This window comes from Phocoena sinus, chromosome 11, assembly GCF_008692025.1.
Source record: "Phocoena sinus isolate mPhoSin1 chromosome 11, mPhoSin1.pri, whole genome shotgun sequence".
NCBI classification, from domain to species: Eukaryota; Metazoa; Chordata; class Mammalia; order Artiodactyla; family Phocoenidae; genus Phocoena; species Phocoena sinus.
The window spans coordinates 77,437,491-77,461,401 of NC_045773.1; the positions used below are offsets into that span (position 1 = coordinate 77,437,491).

At 38.8% G+C, this 23,911-nt stretch overlaps 1 protein-coding gene across 1 annotated transcript in view; it reads left to right on the top strand.

Moving 5' to 3' along the window:
- Positions 1-20,314, top strand: part of TFAP2D (transcription factor AP-2 delta) — a 55,009-nt gene extending 34,695 nt beyond the window's left edge. The window contains exons 7-8 of the mRNA XM_032649792.1: positions 1,132-1,245; positions 19,927-20,314. Coding sequence (XP_032505683.1) covers positions 1,132-1,245; positions 19,927-20,146 — 334 coding nt within the window. The 3' untranslated portion in view covers positions 20,147-20,314. The remainder of the gene's footprint in view (positions 1-1,131; positions 1,246-19,926) is intronic.
- The last annotated feature ends 3,597 nt before the right edge of the window (positions 20,315-23,911 follow it).

Consider the following 23,911-nt stretch of genomic DNA (forward strand, 5'->3'; position numbering starts at 1 on the left):
TATTTGGGCTTCAAGACATTTTGCCACTTTGTGGTAGTTTTTTGCTTAATGACACAAATGCTTTGGAGAGGACTTAGTGGCTGGGCCCATGCAGTGACTTTCACTTGGAATAATTGGACCCTTCTGTACTTGATTTTGGCTACATAGGTAATTATAGTCAGGGCTACATTATTACGTTTTGTGACTGCCTATTGTAAATCCAGACAAAGAACCTAATCACTGTCATATTATGCCTTGAATATGGGGTGGTTTCACTTAGTTGATGGATCCTTTTGAGCAATTCCTCGGCAGTCTTTTACTTCACTCTTCAGCTTCTGCATTACTCTAGTGTTCTGTTGTTTAAAAACACACACACACGCACGGTTCCTTCATATGTTTGCTTCTTCAGAATTATATCTTTTGGACTGTGTATCACAAGGGCTTTACTGTTATCGAACAATCATGGTAATATGAAACCAATGAAACCAATGATCAGAAATCATAATTATTTAAATTAAGAAAAGCAGCAGAAAAATGCCCTTGCTGATACTTTTTTGCAAGAAACTGTCGTACGTGGAGCACAATGTAATCATTTTTCTGAGACAGAATGAGGCTAGTAGACTAAATTTGGGTGATTGTCTACTTCAAATATTAAAAACGCAAATTTAGTCCAGAAGAGTCTGAATTATAATGAAATATTGGGGAAAGGGATTTCCCAAAGTCTACTTGAATCATGGCTCTGAAATAAGCCTATAGCTTGATTTAAACTTGTTTACAGACATGATACCCCACCCCCAGAATCACATTTTAATTTTTTTTAAAGGAATTATTCATTGTGATCCTGTTGTATAGATTTTTCCCTTATACTGAGGTTAATCTATGAATATTCACCTTAAAAATGAACATTGGTTTTGTCAATGTTCCTGGACTGTTACTCACTTGAAAGGTTTCCTGATCATCTTGAGAGCATAGTTGCTATTATAACTCATTGTAACCTCATCTGTATGTTGTAGATGGAACCTCAGAGGTTGCTTTATGGTATTTACCTAGTCCTCTTTTAAAAGAGAACACAAGCCTTTGGAAAAATATCATGGGATGAAATTAAAGCCCCGTCTCAAGAGTTCAACTCTAATTTTGAATCTTTTATTTTAGACAAATTTGTAAAGAATTTCAAGACCTCTTGAGCCAAGATAGATCACCGCTGGGATCCTCCAGACCCACTCCAATTCTAGACCTTGACATCCAGAGACACTTAACACATTTCAGGTAAGAATCATTTTTCAATTTGTTCAGACTCTCTTTTAAATTGTTAAAACCATCTTTATTAACCCAGACATGTTTGTAGTCCTATCACAGTTCCATTTAGAGATAAAACATATATATATATATGGTGACTGCCTGAAATTTTTGAAATTCCAAGCACCTAAGATCAAATTGTAAAAATAGTTAAAGCATGAAGCACTTTGGATCAGAAAATTTATATCTTTGTGTGATTTCAAAGAACCTGTGACTGTGAGCACTATTATTTCAAACAATAGCACTTTTAGATCAGGATCCTGAAATCCTTTAAACAGTTCTTTACCTTGATTAGGTGAATCGTTGAATGGGCAGACGATGTGATAGAAACTAATGGGACACCCTAGACTGATTTTCCAGGAGTATATGCTAATGATTTCTCTGCAGTTAGAAACTGCGCATGGTTCTTAAGGTAGATCACACAAGCATATTTTAAAGAACCCAGGATGTATTATTGAAAGTATATCTTAAATTTAATCTTCTGAAATTCTTTGGAAGAGAATAGACTATTTTCCTTGGTTAATTTATGCCCTGGTTGCAATGTGGAAATGAACATGATAATTTTTCAGGTGCCTTCCAAATGTTAAACTCTAGAATTCTAATGCCTACATGACATTTCTCATCAATAAAAATTTTTATTTATCCTCTTTTTATTATTATCATTTAGTTTAAAAAAATCAATATTAAGGAAAGACCAACATAATTAAATTTCAAAATGCTTTCAATACCTCTCAATGATTATAATGCTTTTGAGGAAGATATTCTGTTATACAAAATAATGGATATTTAAGTCAGTTGGAATTTTATCTGCAACATCAGAGACTTTTAAATAAAATACTTAATTTTTCATCATGTCACAATACTCCTCAAGGTGTAATAGACACCTCTCTGAAGATTAAAGGATTTGTCTTCTAAAAATGCACCAAATGTAGGATAAGTTCCCAGGACTTTTCTTCTACCATTCAATTGGGTTATTGAAGGTGAGTGTACTAAAACTGGGAGAAAGCGTAGTGCTCAAAAGTTAAGAGCAAAAGGCTTTGGAGTCAAGAGAACGGTCTTCAATTCCAGACCCTTAATACATCTGAGCTGGGTTATTTGGGGTAATGTATGTACTCTTCTCAAGCTTTTCTTTCCCTAGCTTTTAATGGAATAAGAACCACTCCATTACATGGTGGTAGTGAGCTAAAATGAGAAAATGAATACAGAGTAAGCATTCAATAAATGATATACTGTTTACTGCACCACTGATCCAAGTTTAAAAAGTACAAACTGCTCTACTATCATATCTGTACAAATTTTTTCCACATTTTTATTTGTATACATACTTAAGAGATGAATAGTTTTTACAGAAGTTCAATTCACAGCTTAATAATTTTTATACAAGTTCAATTCTGGATTTAAGGAAGTTTGTTGAGTTACAGATTTACTCCAAGAAGGAACTTACTGTTGGAATACAGAGAACTGGGGCTCTCTGTCATGTCTGCTAGGTCATTTCCAATCACAGAGGTCACAGCCTTTATTGGACAATGAGCTGTCTTTTTTCAGGCTCAAAACAGACTACGGCATCAATGGGTAAATTGGATATCAGCTACAGTGTAAAATAAATAGGCACGCTATTTGTCTGTTTAGCGTACGCACGGTCTGCTAATTTGTTGATACCTGAGTCATCTGCCAACTCAATGCCACAGAACTCTTTAGAGAAAACTTTCATTTCTAAACTTGAGCTGCATGTTTCCTACACGTGCTTTATATGCTCTTTGGTTCCTCCCCATGCAAAATATAGTAACAAGCTAGTCTAGAATTACCCAGAGAAGCTAGTCTGATGTTTCCCAGAGAAAAGCTAAATATATGGTAAATTGTTCCTCCTCATTCTCCGTAAAAAAGAGAGATTACATTTTGGGTATAAAACTCTCGAGAAGATATACGGCTGCAGTTCTCAGTCACAACAATTTGAAACGTACAGCCATATCTTAACACATTTAACATTACATGGTATATCTACTTATAAAGGTATCACCTATAAAACTTTGGTATTATTGTTGATATGTTGAGTAGTTTGCTATCAGAAAGTTACGACTCCCATTTAATATTCTATTGTACATGTATGCCACATCTCGCTTATCCAGTCATCCATTAGTGGATACTTGGGTTGCTTCTACCTCTTGGCTGTTGTGAATAGTGCTGCTCTGAACATGGGTGTGCAAATATCTTTTGAAGATCCTGCTTTCAATTTTTTTGGATATATGTCCATAAGTAGAATCACTATGTCTATGGTCATTCTATTTTTAATTTTTGAGAAAATGTCATATTGTTTTCCAATGTGCCTGCACCATTTTACATTCCCACCAACAGGGCACAGGGTTCCAATACCTCTACCTCTTGTTATTTATTGTTGTGATTTTATTTGCGGGGCAGATAGTAGCTATCCTAATGAGTGTGAGGTGATATCTCATTGAAGTTTTGATTTGCATTTCCTTAATGATTATGATGTTAAGCATCTTTTAATATGCTTCTTGGCCATTTCTATGGCATCTTTGAAGAGCTCTTTATTCACATCCTTTGCCCATTTGTAAATCTGGTTATTTGCTTTTTGTTGTTGAGTTGTAGGAGTTCTTTATATATTCTGGATATTAACCCCATATTAGATATACAATTTGTAAATATTTTCTCCCACTCTGTAGGTTGACTTTTTATTCTGTTGTGTTCTTTGATGCACAGAGGTTTTTGATGTAGTTCAATTTGCCTATTTTTATTTTTGTTGCCTGTGTTTTTGGTGTTATATCCAGGAAATCCTTGCCATATCTAGTGTCATGAAGCTTTCCCCCAACTGTGTTTTCTTCTAAGAGTTTTAGGTCTTATGTTTAGATCTTTGATCCATTTTGAGTTAATTTTTGTATATGGTGTAAGATGTGTCCAACTTTATTTTTTTGCATGTCTTAAACAATATTCTTTTAAACAAAAGTTTTAAACATGGTTGACATTTCCAATTAAAATCCAAATTTAAGTCTCCTGATGTAAACCAAATTTAAATGTGTGGTTTTTTTGGTTTTTACTATGCATTTATTAAAAGTAGCCTCAATAAAATATCTTAATAGGACTGTAAAATCAACTTGTTGCCTGACCTTGGAAAAATACCTCACACTTTAGAATTGTAGCTCTTAAACCTGGGTTCATAGTGCAATTTCCCTTAGAGCTTTTTAAAAGTCTTGAGGCCAAAAAAAAAAGAAAAAAAAAGTAGACAAAAGGGAATTCCCTGGCTGTCCAGTGGCTAGGATTCTGTGATTTCACTGCCGAGGGCATGGGTTCGATCCCTGGTTGGGGAACTAAGATCCTGCAAGCTGCATGGCATTGCCAAAAAAAAAAATCTTGAGGCCTGAAGTACACTTTTAAAGATCTGATTCAATAGGTCAAGTGAAGAAAAACATTTCTAATTCTTTTTTTTTTTTTTTTTTTTTTTTTTGCGGCACGCGGGCCTCTCACTGTTGTGGCCTCTCCCGTTGCGGAGCACAGGCTCCGGACGCGCAGGCTCAGCGGCCGTGGCTCACGGGCCCAGCCGCGGATGGGGTCTTCCCGGACCGGGGCATGAACCCATGTCCCCTCCATCCGCAGGCGGACTCTCAACCACTGCGCCACCAGGGAAGCCCTCTAATTCATTTTTAAAGTGACACTGAGAATTATGTAAAGTTCTGTCTTATACTCTAATGAATTAAAGAACTTCTTCATCTATTATCCTGCTAATAATCTGGGTAACAATGTGTTAGCATGGAAGATGTCTCTTTCATAATTTCCTACTGACGGTGGTAACTTTAATTTGATAGAAGCATCAGCTCAAGAGAAAAATGTGTTAGAAAGGAAACGTATCACATCTGACGTTGAAAACAGTCCATTAGCAGAGTCTGATTTTCCACTGTTTTTGCTGAGTGCTGTCTGGGAAAGAAGTAAGGAGAGAGTGTGACTGGATAAGCATAGAGACGACTCTGATTAGTAGCATCGACGCATGCTACTATTTTATTTCGTCAGAATCTCCTTCCCAGTGCAAACCACTTGAATTACATCTTCCAGGGTGGCTGATTTGGTACCTGGAGAACGATGGCTTACTTTCAGCAGATTGAATATGTCTAGGTAGAGCTAGGGAATGATCTGGCCTTGTAAAGCCCAGATAACTACTTCCAGTTTTCTGTGGTAACTGACATATCAGGGTGCTCTGGGAAACTGTGGGGAGAGTAGTGACCCTTCTCGTGATTGACTCAGCCTGGAAAGCTGCTCGTTTCTATCAAAATGACAGGAGGCAGGTTTATCCATTATTTATAATTTACTGAGTACCATCCAAAGTGTATATTGCTTTAGAGAACAGAGCAGACACCACAGCATCTACTGGAAAGGGGAAGACGATTGATTGAAATCTGCGGAAGTCCCCACAGACACAGTTCCCCGGAATGGTAATGGTAATTAGACCAAGGTGGCGTGGGGCTTCATGGACAGAACAGACTCAGCTCAGATGAAACCAGAGCCCTAATTTTCTGAAATGTTAGGAATTCCCTTCTTTGAGTACTCAAGAAATCTTAATAACTTTGCCCTTCTTTGTGTCTTATGTTCTCATAATATCCTTGAATCTAACGTCAAGCAAAAGCACGTTGAACAACGTAAATAAGGGGAGGAAGCTAGACTATTTTTAATGCTCAGTTCAGAAAAAACAACCTGTTGGAAAAATGAGGTTGTTTTCTTTCTCAACACCCACCTTGGGAGCATGATATTTTACTGTTTCTTGTATTTTACTGTGCTAAGGGCAGGTGGTGCAAAGATGACCAAAGGATTGTCCCATCTTTAAGTACTTCTTAAGTGGAAGACAGTTACATACAAAGACTTAAAATATAACATAGAGAGACTATAAGAGTGTTAAGTAGAGTGCAGGTAATTACCTGGGATAATTGGGAAAGGATTTCCCCCTTTTTTTTTTTTTTTTTTTTTTTTTTTTTGCGGTACATGGGCCTCTCACTGTTGTGGCCTCTCCCGTTGCAGAGCACAGGCTCCGGACGCGCAGGCTCAGCGGCCATGGCTCACGGGCCCAGCCGCTCCGCAGCATGCGGGATCTTCCCGGACCGGGGCACGAACCCATGTCCCCTGCATCGGCAGGCGGACTCTCAACCACTGCGCCACCAGGGAAGCCCCCTCCCCCTTTTTTTTTACTGTAAATATTTTTTTATTGGAATATAGTTGATTTACAATACCGTGTCAGTTTCAGGTGTACAGCACAGTGATTCAGTTTTACATACATATGTATCTTTTTTTTTTCAGATTCTTTTCCCTTATAGGTTATTGCAAAATATTGAGTATACTTCCCTGTGTTATACAGTAGGTCCTTGTAGGATTACCTCTGTCTATCCACAGTACTTAGCACATAGTATGTGCCCAATACCTATATGTTACTAAATGTAGAATACGATACTAACTCTGTTTTGTCTTGGATATATTCTCCTCTGGTTCATTCCCAGGGCCTTGGTGTTTTCATTGGACCATGGGCTGGGGAAGTGAAATGTTCAATGTGCTTAAATTCTTCTATTTGAGTCACAAAGTATACTGACATCACATCTTCTTAGAAATAGACCCTCCTACAACTCCCGTAACGCTTTGGAAGTAAGAAATGCATAGGCTGTCCCCGATGTCTGTGTTTGCTGGTGATTACATTCTCATTGATTCTCAGTGTTGGAAGGCCCCTTAAGTTCCCCACTCTCCTCCAGCATTTGAATCTTCCCTCCAACATCCCTGTCAAGTTGTCACCCATCCCAGGCTCTATAACTTCCAGTGATAGGCTGCTCTTTTCGTGCCTCGGCATCCCTTCTATCTCTGACAACTCTTATTAGCAATGCCTTCCCTCCGTTGGGGCAAGATCTGTCTCCCTAACATTCCCACTCCTTGGGGGCCCTGTAGAGTCAGTTTAATCCTGTTTCCCTCCCAGTTTCTAGAGGCAGCGCTCATGTCTCTCTGAATTTTCTCTTCTTAGGCCGTTCATCCCCCTTCTCTTTGTGTTCTACGTATGACATGCATTCCAGTCAACTCAACTAGAATCTTCTGAGTGCTATGTGCTTGACAACACACTGAAGATAGGATGTGTATCTCTATTTAAATGTGAGCACGTCTTCTCCAAGGAGCCTAAGATGTGTATAGTTTTTGTTTTTATTTTTTCATTTTCTTGGGATGGGAAAATGGTGGGGAAGGTAACCAGGAGTGGAGGATTTTATTAATCTTGTGAAAGCATTTTTAGTGTCAGAAGAGAAATAAAGAAATTTCAATTAAATCTCTAATCCCAAAAGAAAACATCATAAAATAAATTACATGCCTAGGCTTAGATTTAAGAAACAGAATTATTGACTCCTTCAGGATGTTCTGCCAGTTCAAGGGGACTTCGAAGACCATTTTATTTAAGAATGTTGGAAATAATAGGCCTGAATTGTGAAGGGAAAAAAATCCTATGTTTTCCACACTGAAGCTCCTTTATGTAAGGCTGAAATTAAACTTTAAAACTTTAACCTAGACTCCAAAAGTGCACTTACATTCTCAACTGCGAAGAAAAACATACCTGTAAGTGGTCTTATTCACTACTTAAATAAAAAAGGACAGCCTGTATTTGCATAAGAGAAAAAATCCTCTTTCCCTTGAAGGAAAACTTTCAATAGAAAAAAATGTAGACTATAAAATAAAACAGGCAACAGTTTTCACTTCCTTAGCAGATAAGTGGAACCATGATGCCCTTCGTGCAGGAATCTACATTACATTACTTACCTTTACTTAACGTTAAGCAGGAAATTAAAGTGTAAATCAGTTGCCAGTATTTATTGTCCTTCACAAAGTGCGTGGCCCCAAACCAAATGCTGCAGGAGTTATGAACATAAAAACATCTATTGCAGGTCATTTTAATGGATTTTTAGGTTCAGCACATAGGAGACTGGTAATTCAAACAAGAGGAACCAGAAGCAACTGTTTCTAATAAAAATTTGCAAACATTGTCCCCTAACAATTACATGTGAATAATTTGGTAAATTTGTATTTAAATAATTTCTATCTTTGTTGGTCTGTGGGTTGGGGGAGAGACAGCACGAAATCATGGGCAATACTCAGAATGGATATCAGGGCGTCTAGCTCAGTCTCCTCTCGGTTTCCGGCTGGAAGTGTGGATTTAGAGCAGACATTTACCAGTCTGGCCTCTGCAGGTTCATCTGTAAACTGACAACAGTTAACCTGGATGATCTTGAAGGCTCCTTCTAAGCTTCTTTATTCCATTCTCCATTTACTGCTCAATCAATCATTTATGCTGTGTTTCCATGTGATCTCACTTCCTCTCTCTGTTTTAGCAACTTGTTCATTTAAAAAAGCCAACAGCTGATGGAAACCATATATTTGGTGGTGAGCACACTGTTGTATATACAGAAGTAGAAATATAATGTGCACATGAAACTTACATAATGTTATAAACCAAGGTTACTTCAATAAAAAAAAAATTCCCCAGAAGTCAACAGTTGACTAAATTCATCTAAGGGAGCACGAGTCCTCAGCTTAGCATTTTCCTTCCCCTATTCTACAAAGAAAATATGGATTGTCTGATACGGAGAAATATAAGGACATGGTTAATTTATCCCCCAAAGCTCTATTTCCATATGTAAAAAATAGGGTGGAGATATCAAAAAAAAAATGTCTTTACCTTCAAAAAATTGACTTGGATGTGATTGACTTTGGTCTCTCCTAATGTGTGTGCAATGATTATACCCTTAGCTTCCTTTGCTAATGAGATGGAGTGAAGTAAAATGGAATCACAAAGACTCAATCTCTTTGGGACCTCAGAGTAAGTGGCTGAGAAAAACAGGAGAAATGTGACCTTAGAGTGGTGGATAGGCAATCACATCTCCCAACCTGACAGAGGTTCAGGACAGTCATAAATGCACTTCTCCAAAGTGAGTTTCATAGTCCCATGAGCTGCTCCTTGAAAGTGTGTCATGGTCAAGTGTTTTTTTTGGCTCAAGAAACCCTGACTACCATACTCCTCTAGAGGTACGCCAATGCAATTATAAGCTCCCCAAACTGTTTTTGAATGGAAGGAATGCTTAGCTTCCTGTCTCCAAAACTTGATCACAGAAACTGTTTTTTCTCAGAATACCTATTAACATTCCATGGAACTAAGGCTCTGCAGAAGTTCTTGGGGGAAATGCTGGAAAAGTTCATCTTCCTCTTTTACCCAGGGAGGTTAGCCAACCCGGTATTTAGGTGTCATTTCTTGGCTCTAAGGGAACACGCCTAACTCCCTAGCTACATTTAAACTATTCGGTACTGTTTCTAAAATACTGATGTTTTGGACCCATCCCAAACCAATTAAATCAGGATCTCTGAGGTGGGACTCGCACGTTGGCATTTAAAAAAATAAACTCCCTGGGTGATTCTTGCATGTATCTAAGGTTGAGAACCACCACCTAAAGAAACCATAGAACATTTGTGGGTGCTGTTAAGGCCTTGCTAACAAGTGGGTTGCTACTCACTGCCAGAGAACCATATACCTTAATTATGCACCTCAGTTAAACTCCATTTTAAAAGCCCTGGGGGCTAGGGGATAATATAATTTATGTAGAAAATAAGCACAATCAGTCAGTTTCCTTTTTCTCTGCTTCCTCAACCAGTTTGGCTAGAAAGGATAGATGCCATCAAGTTCTGGGTGCTTAAGACCCAGCTGCTTTCCTCGGGCTGAGGTCTCTTCCCATGACCTATATTCAGGAGTTGTGCCACTTCAGAGAGATGAAGCATCTTCCCCTCATGGTTCTGAAAAGAACTAAGGTTTTACAGAGAGGCCCCACAATCCTTTGCTGGTGTTCTCCAGGGTCTGTCTCCCAGCCTCCTGCCCTCATGGCTGTTCTCACGAGTGGAAGAAGGCGTTTTTCCCTCTGCCACCTAAAAGAGTAGTGAGGAGTACAGACTGAGCCTCAGGCTACAGTTGGATCTAAACCTGCAGTCTCTGAATAATCCAGGAGAGAAGGAAAAGGAGGCTTGTCTTCCCTTTAAATCTTGCTGCCTGCATGCCTCCCAGAGGCCGGAAAGCAGAACTGAGGTTGATAACAGTGGCATCTCTATGCTATTCGGAAAATCAAAGGTACATGAGACCAAACACCCACTGGAATGATGCAACATAACAAAATAATAGGAACAGTAGCCCAAACTATTTCAACCTTTACACACACCAAAAACTTTTCCAGATAGAAAGTTGAAATTTGACAAAAAAAAAAATCAGCTTTTGCTTTAATTATCTAAATGCCGATGGTAGAGTATTTTCTCTTGATTTTCAGTCTTCTAGCCTGTAGTATAATAGTATCTACTACTTCCAGCTTTTTGTATCCCCAAAGAAAGCTAGAAGAATCCGTCCTTAGTTGTCAGACACAACTGAGTGAGGCAGTCCTCAGTGGCAAATAGGAATGAGACTTTTATTTTCCTTTTAATCCTGTTAAATCAGTGCTCCCTTAGTAGGTGGAAAGGATGTGTTTGAGCCTAGGCCCAACTCTTTTTTTTAAATTCAAGTACAGTTGACTTACAATATTATATTAGTTTCACGTGTACAGCACAGTGATTCAGTATTTTTACAGATTATACTTTATTAAATGTTATTATAAGATAATGACTGTAATTCCCCGTGCTCTACAGTATATCCTTGTTGCTTATCTATTTTATACAAAGTAGTTTTATCTCTCTTTTTTTTTTTTTTTTTTTTTTTAGTTTTATCTCTTAATCCTATAACCCTAACTTGCCCCTCCCCCCTTCCCTGTACCCTCTGGTAACCACTAGTTTGTTTTCTGTATCTGTGAGTCTGTTTCTGTTTTGCTATAGTCATTCATTTGTATTATTTTTTTAGATTCCACGTATAAGTGATTTCATACAGTATTTGTCTTTCTCTGTCTGACTTATTTCACTAAGCATGATATTCTCTAGGTTCATCCACATTGCTGCAAATGGGAGGTTTTAATTTTGTGTGTGTGGCTAATACATGCCACATCTTCTTGGTCCATTTATCTGTTGATGGACAGTTGGGTTGCTTGCATATGTTGGCAATTATAAATAATGATGCTCTGAACATTGGGGTACATGTATCTTTTTGCACTAGTGCTCTCGTTTTATTTTTTCTGGATATATACCCAGGAGTGGAATTGCTGGATCATACTGATAGCTCTATTTTTAGTTTTTTGAGAAACCTCCGTATGGTTTTCCACCAATTTACCTTCCCATCAATAGTGTATAAGGGTTTCCTTTTCTCCACATCATCACCAGCATTTGTTATTTGCAGACTTTTTGATGATAGCCATTCTGACAGGTGTGGGGTGATGTCTCATTGTTGTTTTGATTTGAATTGCTCTAATAATTAGCAATGTTGAGCATCTTTTCATGTGCCAGGCCCAACTCTTGCCAAGATAGGAAGAATTCAGGGGAAGATTCCATAGGAATTTGCTTTAGGCTATGTTTTAGAAAATTGCCTGAGTGGTTTAATTTGAATTCGTTTAGACAAATCAATTAAAGTAATGATAAAACATTTCCGAAGGACAATTAGAGCAATATGGAAACAGCTTTGTACCATGTCTCTAGCGGACAAGAAAGCTGGTGAAATGTAAACCATATTTACTTAGATTAAGGAAAGTTAAGCAGCTCTTGTTCCTCTGGTATATGTTCATTCAGAATCCTATATTAACCTGTATTCCAAGTAAGCACTGAAGCTTTGGAGAGTCTAAAGATAAATATGTAAGGCCTTGTCCACAAGCAAAAGAAATTCATTTAGCCAGAGATCACAGGGAGTTTGTGAAATTTCTATTATAATTATAATTCCTCATCATTAATGTCAAATAGTTTGTAAGTATAAATACTGTTGGAGTTAAAGATGGGTTGTTAATAACACCTTATTCGCAAAATTACACAGGGAAAAAGGATTATAATTTATTCTTTTTCAAATAGCAATCTCTTTTCTACCATCCTCTATTTCCTCTTTCATTTCTGTCTCAATTTCTTCAGTTTTAATCCCACTGATAGAGAATACATTTTGAACTGTTGCAGTATATTTTCCTTTAAAAAGTTAAAATCTATATCTATAGGATGTATTCAGGTTAATAAAAACAGTGTTAAGTCAACAACATGTACATGTGCACGCACACTCAAACAAACACCGTCTCCCTAGAAAGGGTGGTTCTACCCTGTGGTATCTCTCCAGCTGCTGAGATGTGAACACACTTTAACACTTAGGGGGAAAGTCAAAAGTAGAGCTTCACCTCTGGATCCAGCAAACAGCCAATTTGAAGAGATGGTTTATGTGGAAGAAAGATGCTCTAAAGAATGTTAATTAGGAAGTCTAGCAAAATAGGAGTTTTTAAAACCACGAATAAAATTAAGAAGATGACTGTTAAATATAAGTTACATTTTCTAGAACGTCAGGTGCGTAAACTTCAGCAGTCTGGATTTTCTCGGCAGGTGTCTGTCAGAGCCCTGCTCCTCAGGGTGAAATAGGAAAATTAAACCAATGAGCTGGAATCTGCTTAGACAGAGAGAGAATAGTTCAAGGTAAATGGAGTTCTAAGCCTGACTAGCTATGATCTGAAGCTCACATCTTGATCCTCCCTTTATGGTTTAGACTTACTGATTTGGTGTGCCTTTTCCCTAAGAATTGCTTGAGTCAACTCTCTCCCTCTCTCAATATACCGCAAACAGATATGTTTTCCTTGATCTTTCCTAAATTTCACATCATTGATTTAGCCCACCAACTAAGCTTTTTACCAGATGAAGGTATTTCAGCACTTCTGCTAACCAGTGCAGGAATTTTTCTCTCTGTTTTAATACCAGCCATTAAGTTACAAATCCATGACGCCGTCAATCACATTGTCAATTAAGATGTGGAGGAGAGTGGGATTAATGGGAAGGTCTTGCAGCACTCCACTGGAAACTGAGGACCCTTTAGCCCTTGTTAACTCAATTATTACTGAAGCCATGCAGCATTTCAGCGATCACTTCTATTTCTTAAATATTAGCCCTTACATTAGTAATAACCCATTACATGAACAAATTGCAATAATCCCATTCAATGGAATACCTACCAGCAATAAAAAGAAATAATCTATTGATAAACACCAAAACATGGATGAATCTCAAAATTATTAGGCAGAGTGAAAACAGACGGTCATAAAAGTCTATAGACTTCATGATTCAATTTATACGACATTCGGGGGAAAAAGTAAAAACTATAGAGATAGAAATTAGAACACTGATTCCCAAGATCTGGGGGTGGGGAAAGTGCATTGACCGAAAGGGATCACGAGAAAATGTTTTGGGTAATGGTGGTCATTACACAACTGTATGGGTTTGTCAAAATTCAACGAACTATATACCTAAAAGGGCTAATATTATCGTATGTAAATATAAAGTCGGTATACCTGATTTTTTAATATATCCCATTTTAAGAAATTCGTTAAGGACTAATTAAATGGAGTTTAATAACCTAGAATTTCTAAAATCTGCCTCTTTTCTCCTGCTTTAATTATTAAGGCACGTTACTCTGTTCCATTTCACTACTTCCTCCCCATTTTCCATGATTTTTCAAAGGTTCCCTAACCACTCAAGTGTCTCAGAAACACATGCCTCTGTTTTCCTTATCCTGAAATAGGAGTTTCCTATACTTGAAAAAAAAGTTGCAGTTCCATTAATACCATTGCCAGTTTTAAAGATTAAACTCTTTGAAAAGAAAGCGAAGTTTCTTAATTACCATTGAATCTTTCACTTGCTAAGGTAGCACTCTCTCCCCCAGGCCTCTCTCTGCATTGTTCCTCTTCCTCATTCTTGGAACAGAACTTCAAACTAAATCCTACAGGCCTGGGCAACAGAGTCTCCTGAATGAAACCGAGGAAACGTTAGTCTTTGCTAAGTCAATTATTCCGTACACGGGAGTCCCACCTCTTCTTCCTCAAGGCTGCTGCCTCCTGGAAGTGATAAATGCCCAGATGCTGGCAGCAGACGACGTCAGGTAGAGTGTATGTTGACAGTAGGAGCGCTCTACCTCAGTCCTGTTTGTTTTAGTTGTTGCTGTTGCCTGGTGGTTTGGTTTTATTTTGTAACAACCCTTCGTATTTTTCTTTTGTTAAGATTAGACTCTAACTTTCTTTTAAAATTGAATTTCATTTATTTATATTTTATTTTTGCCTGTGTTGGGTCTTCGTTGCTGTGCGTGGGCTTTTCTCTAGTTGTGGCGAGGGGGGCTGCTCTTTGATGCGGTGTGCCAGCTTCTCACTGCGGTGGCTTCTCTTGTTGTGGATCATGGGCTCCAGACACACGGGCTTCAGTAGCTGTAGCACGCGGGCTCAGTAGTTGTGGCACTTGGGTTCTAGGGCGCGCGGGCTCAGTAGTTGTGGTGCACGGGCTTAGTTGCTCCGTGGCATGTGGGATCTTCCCAGACCAGGGATCAAACCCGTGTCCCCTGCATTGGCAGGCGGATTCTTAACCACTGTGCCACCAGGGAAGTCCGAGACTCTTAAGTTTTGATTACCAGTTTATGGTAAGAACTCAAGCCACAGATTGTCGGGGATACATATAACATCTTATCTGCCACTTATGTTAAAATCTAGGATACTTCGATGATCACTTATGCTCTAAGTGATATGGCTGCATATAGCTCCCACTTTGATGATGAGATCTTACCCTCACTTATCTTCTTCCCATTGTCTTCTCTGGGCTCTAGTTTTACGTTTTTGGTGGGGAATGTTATTCCTTTCTCCTCAGAATTCTATTTAAGTTTTCTCATCACTTTGGCAAGTTTCTATCCTTTGGCAGGAGCTCATCTTTTTCAATATCTTAATCGAGGGAACAGGAAACTAACTCCTTTTTTTCCAATATCATCCAAGGTACTTTGAAGGTTGAGTGGTTTTTATATTGGCTGAAAAAAAAAAGAGGGAGGACAAACAAAGGTACACAAGCAGGAATGACCATCGTAGGTTTGAGGATAGAGAAGAGATAAGCCTTTCAAAAATAAAATAATAGAACATATGATTATAAAGGGTGAAGGAAGGAGAGCTGGAAAATGCAAATACACTAAGAAATCTGATACAACATTTGTATTGTCTGCCACTGTTCAGCAAACTGTTTTAAACGTGGCATGAAGATGATACATCTATTTTTTTTTTTTTTTTTGCGGTACGCGGGCCTCTCACCGTTGTGGCCTCTCCCGTTGCGGAGCACAGGCTCCGGACGCGCAGGCTCAGCGGCCATGGCTCACGGGTCCAGCCGCTCCACGGCATGTGGGATCTTCCCGGACCGGGGCACGAACCCGAAGATGATACATCTAGAACAATGCTGATTGTCTCTCTAATTTGTCTACTTGAGGACAAACTTTTAGATGAATTTAAATTTAGAAGGACTTCTATATTTTGACAACCTACTTCAAACCATCATGGCTGCTGTTTAGCCCAGGTAATATTTACTTGTGAAATGCTCTCTGATATTAATCTGATGAAAATAGATGCAAATGCCAACTATAACATAAAGATTAAATCTGTGGCTAAAAAATAATATTTTCTAAGGGCAAAAAAATGACCTTATCAAAGATTTTAGAGATTTGACTATAGTGTGTTACCTTACAGATAGATGACCTTAGTTTATTTTCTGTCTAGGACTGAAAATCAGCCTCTTCTTTCTGTTTTTCTCTTATTTTTCTGTAGACTCTACATTATCCCTTTTCTCCTTTTCGTATGTCACTGTGAATGAGATATATACCTATTTTTCAGGAATGGCTGGGGCTAAAAGACAAACATGACATTCCCAGAAATTCTCTTAATCATTCTGTGATTTCACATTTTGCTCTGTGTTGTTCTCGTATAATATTAGATTAATTATTTAGATTCATAAACCTTACTGAAAACTGCTAGAACAGAGGCTATACCTTGCTTTTAGCATCATCCTATGTAGTGTTCCATGCATAATTTTGATGTGCAGGTAATGTGAAATCAAGGATATTAACAACATTTACATAATGTTTTTTATGCTGAATGATAACACTTCGAGTCCTTACTTTTTTTTTTTTTTTTTTGCGGTACGCGGGCCTCTCACTGCTGTGGCCTCTCCCGTTGCGGAGCACAGGCTCCGGACGCGCAGGCTCAGCGGCCATGGCTCACGGTCCCAGCCGCTCCGCAGCATGTGGGATCTTCCCGACCGGGGCACGAACCCGTGTCCCCTGCATCGGTAGGCGGACTCTCAACCACTGCGCCACCAGGGAAGCCCAAGTCCTTACTTTTCTTATGTTGACTATTTCACAGTTTGAGACTTATCTGTTGAGATAAGTGGTTTTTCAACATCTATATCCTTCTGTCATGTCCTTGGTTTTAAGAAGTGTGCCATAAGCATTATACCAGTGAATTGAAGCTTAGTGCTGGAAAGAAACTTGCAGATGTTTTCATCAGACTGTTGTTGTCTTACAAGGCTACATAACTTCCCACAAATCACACAGTGCCCAAGGTTGAAGGCAGTGTGAAGAACTCTGCACAAGGAGGTCTCAATCCAGGGCAAAGGTGACAGTGCAGTTTACTAAAGACCAGGTACATATTTTAGAAGTAAGGAAGGCCATCAGTCAAGAAGGGATGCCAGCCTGAGAATTTTTCATTATGGCAACCACTCTTCTCAACATGGAAAAGTAAAACATTTATACAGACCCACCTACTTTGTATCTGGCCTTTTAGAACCCTGGTCTTAGACAGGAAAGTGAGGAGGAATGATCTTCCAGGTCTACAAGTCTGCCCATAGAACAAAGTTAAGTTAGAGAAGCTGAGCTAAAACTGTCAACAGAATGCGATTTCTCACAGAGAAGGTGTAAAACGCACCCACAGCCTGAGAGGAACATAGATAAGCACAGAGGCAGTACGGAATTTCTCAGGCAGATTATTCAACATTTCTGGATATCAGTTTCTTCACCTGTAAAATGGAAATAATAATACTTACTTCTTACAGTTGTTGACAGGATTATGTGAGGAGGTACAGAATAAAGCAGTTAGAGCAGGGCCTGGCATGTGGTCAGGACTCAAATATTGGCTATTAACCTTAATGTTTACCCAAGTGGAACTAAATTCTGTATATTCAGCCTAGATGAAAAGGGGAGTCACAACTGAGAGAACACGGCAATAGAGAGGAAAAACAAATTATCTAATGGTACGAGGAGCCCTGAACAGGAGTGAAACAAAAGAAAAGAGGCAGTTTTTGCCCAGGGCCAAGCATCTAGACACTAATAGATGGCTTCATTTGGTTCTTTCTTGCAGGTGCCGCCATGATTAGTTCTTCTAGCACTTCAGTTAATTCCATTTAGTCCTTCCTCCCCGATTAAGTCCTAAAACATTTGGATTCCCCTCTACTTATATCATTGGAGATATAGAGCTGAAGTCAGTTTTCCTGCTCAGCAATGCAACGTATGGATCTGCTTGAATTATGATGATGCCTTATATTACAAACTTTGGTATACATAGTTGGCAAAACATTGACCAGTCTTGTTTTCTAAATAATTGGAGACTGAAATCTTTTTTTCTTTTTAACATACGCTAATTATGACTTAGGCATAGGGCACCCTTTGTAAAATGTCTGGATGAAAGATGGTGGCAACCTATAAAATATAAAGGACATGCGGAAAAATTTACTCTCAGCGTGAACGTTCCACAGCCAACAATAGCTACCATTTATTGGAGCACTTCCTAAAAGTCTGGCATCGTCTTGAGTCTTATGTGTGTATTAACAGAGCAACAACTCCATGTGCTAATCTTATTATTATCACCACTGAGGCATATCAATAGGCTGCCTGAGATCCTAAATCCCTCATCTGCAATATTTTAAGATCTTGTAATTTTTGCCCCTAAAGATTACATACCCTGGGCTTCCCTGGTGGCACAGTGGTTGAGAGTCCGCCTGCCGATGCAGGGGACGCAGGTTGGTGCCCCGGTCTGGGAAGATCCCACATGCCGCGGAGCGGCTGGTCCCGTGAGCCATGGCCGCTGAGCCTGCGCGTCCGGAGCCTGTGCTCCGCAACGGGATAGGCCACAACAGTGAGAGGCCTGCGTACCGCAAAAAAAAAAAAAAAAATTACATACCCTCAGAAGGATAACTAGCTAGTTAACAGATTGTGAAGGATGGTACTATTTGATTTTAAAACTGCTAATGGGACTTCCCTGGTGGCGCAGTGGTCAAGAATCTGCCTGCCAATGCAGGGGACACGGGTTTGATCCCTGGTCCGGGAAGATCCCACATGCCGCGGAGCAACTAAGCCTGTGCGCCACAACTACTGAGCCCACTCCCCCTAGAACCCAAGTGCCACAGCTACTGAAGCCTGCTTGCCTAGAGCCCGTGATCCACAACAAGAGAAGCCACCACAATGAGAAGCCCATGCACCGCAACAAAGAGTAGCCCCCGCTTGCCACAGCTAGAGAAAGCCCGCACACAGCAACAAAGACTCAATGCAGCCAAAATAAATAAATAAAAATTAATTAATTAATTTTAAAAACTGCTAATATCACAATAACTGTAACAACCTTGGGCTTGTAAGCAATTAATGGCTTCATATATTGAATATACAATATATATGCCATGCTATTTATAGATAGATACAATATATGCATGATATATGTCAGTCATGTTTTTCTATATTTTACAAGATATGAGTTATGGGGAGAACCTGGCAGTGTCACTTCAGAAACAATGGACGCAAATGAACCATCTGGGTGGGTTTTGTTCACAGAAAGAATGAATCTACACTTACGTGTTTGTTCGGCTAGAGATGATATTTGTTGTGGTTGGAAGGGCTACCGATGCTGAAGTTGCTCCAGCCCTCCCTATGCTGGCTCACTAGTTATGATTATTAATGAATTAGTCAGCTGCGGAAACCCCCCAAAAGAGTGGCTTCCATTAGATAGAATTTTATTTTTCTCTCATTTAGGAGACCGGAGGTGAGTAGGTTCCTGCCATCTTGTTTTGTCCTCAGCTGCACAGCTCCGTAGCTCTTTTGAGAGGAAATAGAAGGCACACCCTCTCCTTTTAAGCAGGTGGGAATTGCAAACATCACTTCCTCTGTGGTCTATAGTGGAAGGATTAGCTCTGTGTCTAAACTTAGCGGCAAGGAAAGCTTGGGAATGTTGTCTCCAGCGGGATGGCCTTGTGCCCAGATAGAACTCCATAACCTTGAAGAAGAGAAGAATGAAGTTAGAGGAGCAGCTAAACACCAGGCACCCTCGGCCAATTTTGATCTCTTCTCGTGTGATATATGCTTATATAAGCATATGTCCCGTTCTTAAGAAAACGAGATGATTCCCACACTATAGAAAGTTGTATTTTCTGGCTTTCTTAATGAGATCGAGACTCAGAGTCAAGTCGTGCGTTTAAACACTCAGAGCTGCTAATAATTAGTGCCTATCAAGTCTATCAGTGACGTTTTCTTCCAGATAGTCCCTGAATTTCTTATTGTTCAGAGCAATACATTGACTTGCGTCTACCTTCCACAATGCTTGGCGCCGTTTCGGATCACAATAAATGCCTGTTTAATGGACTGTTCTGGATTAAATGGGGGGATCTGTTGCCCCATATCATACTGCAAATTGCTCATCTCTTTTTCCTACCGCTTCTCATTTCCAGTTTGATCACTCATGGCTTTGGGACCCCAGCAATATGCGCAGCCCTAAGCACTTTCCAAACAGTCCTCAGTGAAATGCTAAACTACTTGGAAAAACACACTACTCACAAAAATGGCGGAGCGGCGGATTCTGGCCAAGGACATGGCACCTCGGAGAAAGCCCCCCTGCGGAAAACTTCAGAGGCTGCTGTGAAAGAGGGCAAAACAGAAAAGACAGACTAGCTACATCAAACAGAATCTATTTCCAGAGAGTCTTGCTGCTGATATTTTTTCTAATATATATATCATTGAGGGTGATTAATCTTCCGTGGACCAAATCTCTGCCCTCCCCCAACCCTCCATAAAAAACAAAAACGGAAATGAAAACTGAAACAAAAAAGGACAAAACCAAAAAAAAAAAAAAAAAAAGACACACAAAAAAGGAAAAGAGCAGTGTAACTGTGTGATGAAATTGTCACCTTTTAATTTTATGTTATGATAAACTCCTTTTGTGCACGTAATTTATTGTTCCGAATTATATACATCACAGTTTTTAAGCACTTCTGGACTTTGGAGAGGCAGCACATGCTTTTTCACATCTAACTGATGCACTTTCTTATCCAACTCTGTAGTTAGGGATCAGAAAGCATGACCAAACTGGACTCCACCACCAGCGCATACAGCACCAGTCTTTCTTGACTTAATCCCCTATAACAAAACAGTGCCTCTTTCCATTAAATAGACCAATCTGGCAATCAATCCATCAATACATGCTTTGGGAACTGAAAAGGGCAGTCATGAATCTTTGTCCTGTGAATTGACAGCAATTTAAAAATTTCGGTCACCGCTAACCCACTTAACTACCAGTGCCTTGGTGGTATTTAAAAATTCCAGAAAACTCTGTCCCCTCTTTGTGTGACTATTCCACCCCACCCTAGGTCCATTTTTTAAAGAAGAGACTCAGCAGAATATTGAAGAGAAAAAAGATGACCTCTCCTATCCATTCTCCTCACTTCCCCAACCTAACTGTTCAAGGAAACAGACTGCATATACTGGGTCAGGTCAGGCTGGATATAGGAAAGGGTAGCTTTGCCACTTGGGGTCCTGACGGAAAGCTGTGGTATTGTCTTGCCTGGAAAAGCAAGGAAATAGGAACAGCGATCTTTCCAGGAAGCCCTGCCGCTCAGAGACAGAAGAGGAGCCCAGGGAACTAGTGGAGGCCCCTCAAAGTGTTAGCGGCCAATGATTGTATGGTTAAAATGACAGCCGTTATTCTTTTTCTACTTTTGTGATTCTGCTACCTGCCCGATAGCTGTGTTCTAAACCGTTAGAGGCACAGAAGCATTCAGGTCTGTGTTCAATAAAGAAAACAAAAACAGAATGATCAGAGAAGGCTTTTGCTTTTAAGATGCTTCCTTTTTTCATAGCTTGTTCTTAAGCTTTATTGTCCTGTAGTTATAATACTGAAAACAAGAGGTTCCTGGCTGCAAAGGCCAAGGGCTAATTGAATGAAAGTTCAGACCATTAAAACTTGAATGTGTCAAGAAACCTGACTGGTACCACATAGTACTAACCTTTCTACTGTTAACAGTTTTCAAAGTTCTAAGCAAATACAGATGTAGGTCATCGTCTATGAAAAAAATCATTTAAAAAATATGTGGACTCCAGACATCATTTAGCATGAAAATATTCTCCTTTCGTTAACATATATCAATTACTTTCAGAATGTCTCTGCCACATTATAACCCATGAGGAATATTATTATTTTTTTAATTGAGAGAAAATTGCTTAAGAATTTTCATCAAGAGATCACAGAAAATATTTTTACCTAACAATAATTCTTAAAATCATTCGACTTTTTTTTTTTTTTTTTTTGCGGTACGTGGGCCTCTCACTGTTGTGGCCTCTCCCACTGCGGAGCACAGGCTCCGGACGCGCAGGCTCAGCGGCCATGGCTCACGGGCCTAGCCGCTCCGTGGCATGTGGGATCTTCCCAGATCGGGGCACGAACCCGTGTCCCCTGCATCGGCAGGCGGACTCTCAACCACTGCGCCACCAGGGAAGCCCAAATCATTCGACTTTTATCTTCAATCTTATACAGGAAAGAGGAACATAATCAATGAATATCTAAATTTTCTAGACTAAATTCAGTTAACAAAACACACTAGTAAGGAATTCTATAATAAAGGGGTTTTATAGTTACACAGTAGAAGAATTTAAAATAAAGAAAATGTAAAAGTAATGAATTGTGACTTCATGAGTTTATCTAGTTCCATTTTTAAAATTTTACCGTTATTCATGGCTTTAAATTTTTTTGAAATAAAATAGAATAAAGCTGAGATTCTGCTGCAGTTCCAAATTTCATCACAAAATAAATTGTTTCCATTTACATGAAAATTCTCATACTGTAAAATATACATGTGAAACAAAAATGATGAATATTTCAGTTTAATAAGTAGTAGGAAAGCTATATACACATAATGTGGGCTACTAATATTTCCTTAATGAAATTTCCACATTGACTTTTATTCCTTTTATTATTAACAATACATATGTATTTAATATGGCATTTTCATATGCATATCTGCTAAGTACTTAATGTAGTTATATACCATGTCAAATGTTTACCCATAATCAGATAAAAAATTAGATCTGGCTTATAGTACCAGCTTACTTCTCAACCCATAGTTGTGACTAGTTGGGGTTCTTAACACCTCAATGGGGTGTTACTATTTATTAGCCTTGGAAACAGAAGTATAACTATAACTACAGTGCATATTATTTACCAGGATTTTGGGTGTCTTCAGAGCCTTAAATGGACAGCACCCATCATTTAACTTAACCAGCCATTAGGACATAAGTGAATTAATGGACTGGTCATGTTTAGAGTAATTATTTATTATCATATTTAATAGACATTGTTAACATACCTACTTTTGCCTTGTATATAAGGTACTCAACACTTTTTAAATAAATGAGTAAATGAATGTGTGTGTGTTCTTTGTCCGAAGTGGGCCAAAGGACTTTTTACTTTTGATTTTTTTTTTTTTTTGATACCCATCGCTTCAATCTGGCTGGCTTCTTCCATGGTAATTTATGGATAACACATTTTAATGAACAGGGAAATATTTCCACTCTATCACATTAGTTGCAACTAGATGCATTTAATATAAAACAATAAAAACAAGTAGGTAAGTATCATAATTTCAACAAAAGTGAAGTTATAATTGTTATCAGTATCATAGTTTATAGTTAAGGAAGGTAGGCCACCAAAATCTGATTTTCAGTGTTACAGTCAATAATAAAGCAATGAAAAAGCTTTCCAGATTAACTACCACTGGCCAAGACAATTTGTCCAAACCTCTCATACTTACTCAAAATTAATATACTTAAACTTAGGAAAAATGGAGTCAAACTCCTATAAAAAGAAATGTTCATTTTAAGGCTGTTTCAATAACCAATTTAAATGCCACTTCTATGGTTATTTCACTAGAGTTACCATTTGACTTAAGTTTGGTGGTTCTCGAAAAATAAAGGAAAACTGAATTATTCTATATCTTCTTCTCTGGAAAGATCAGATTCCTGGGAAGATGCCTAGTCTATTCTCCTGCACCCTTCTTTTCAGATGCTTTAAAAATGGGTAATTCTTTCTGGCTTTGCAGTTCCTTTTTCCTTTCCCTTCTTTGAGGGTGAGTTTTCTTCACTGTCTAAGACAGAACATGGTCCTCTAGCACCTATAAGCATCCTGACCCTAGTGTGACAGTGATAAGAATTTGACTCTTGTCACCTGGTGCTTAAAGTAAATGTGTCAATGAATTATCCTTGTTAAAATGAGTAAAACAGTATAATTTCATTACCCTATACTTTCTTCCTTTTGGGCTTCTTTGGAGGCATTTCTGACCAGTGCAATTTTTAAAATGTATCAGCATCCTTTACACAATGAATATGCCATCTCCCTACAAAGGCCAAGTCAATATATGAGAGGTGACCTGACATAGTGACTAAAAG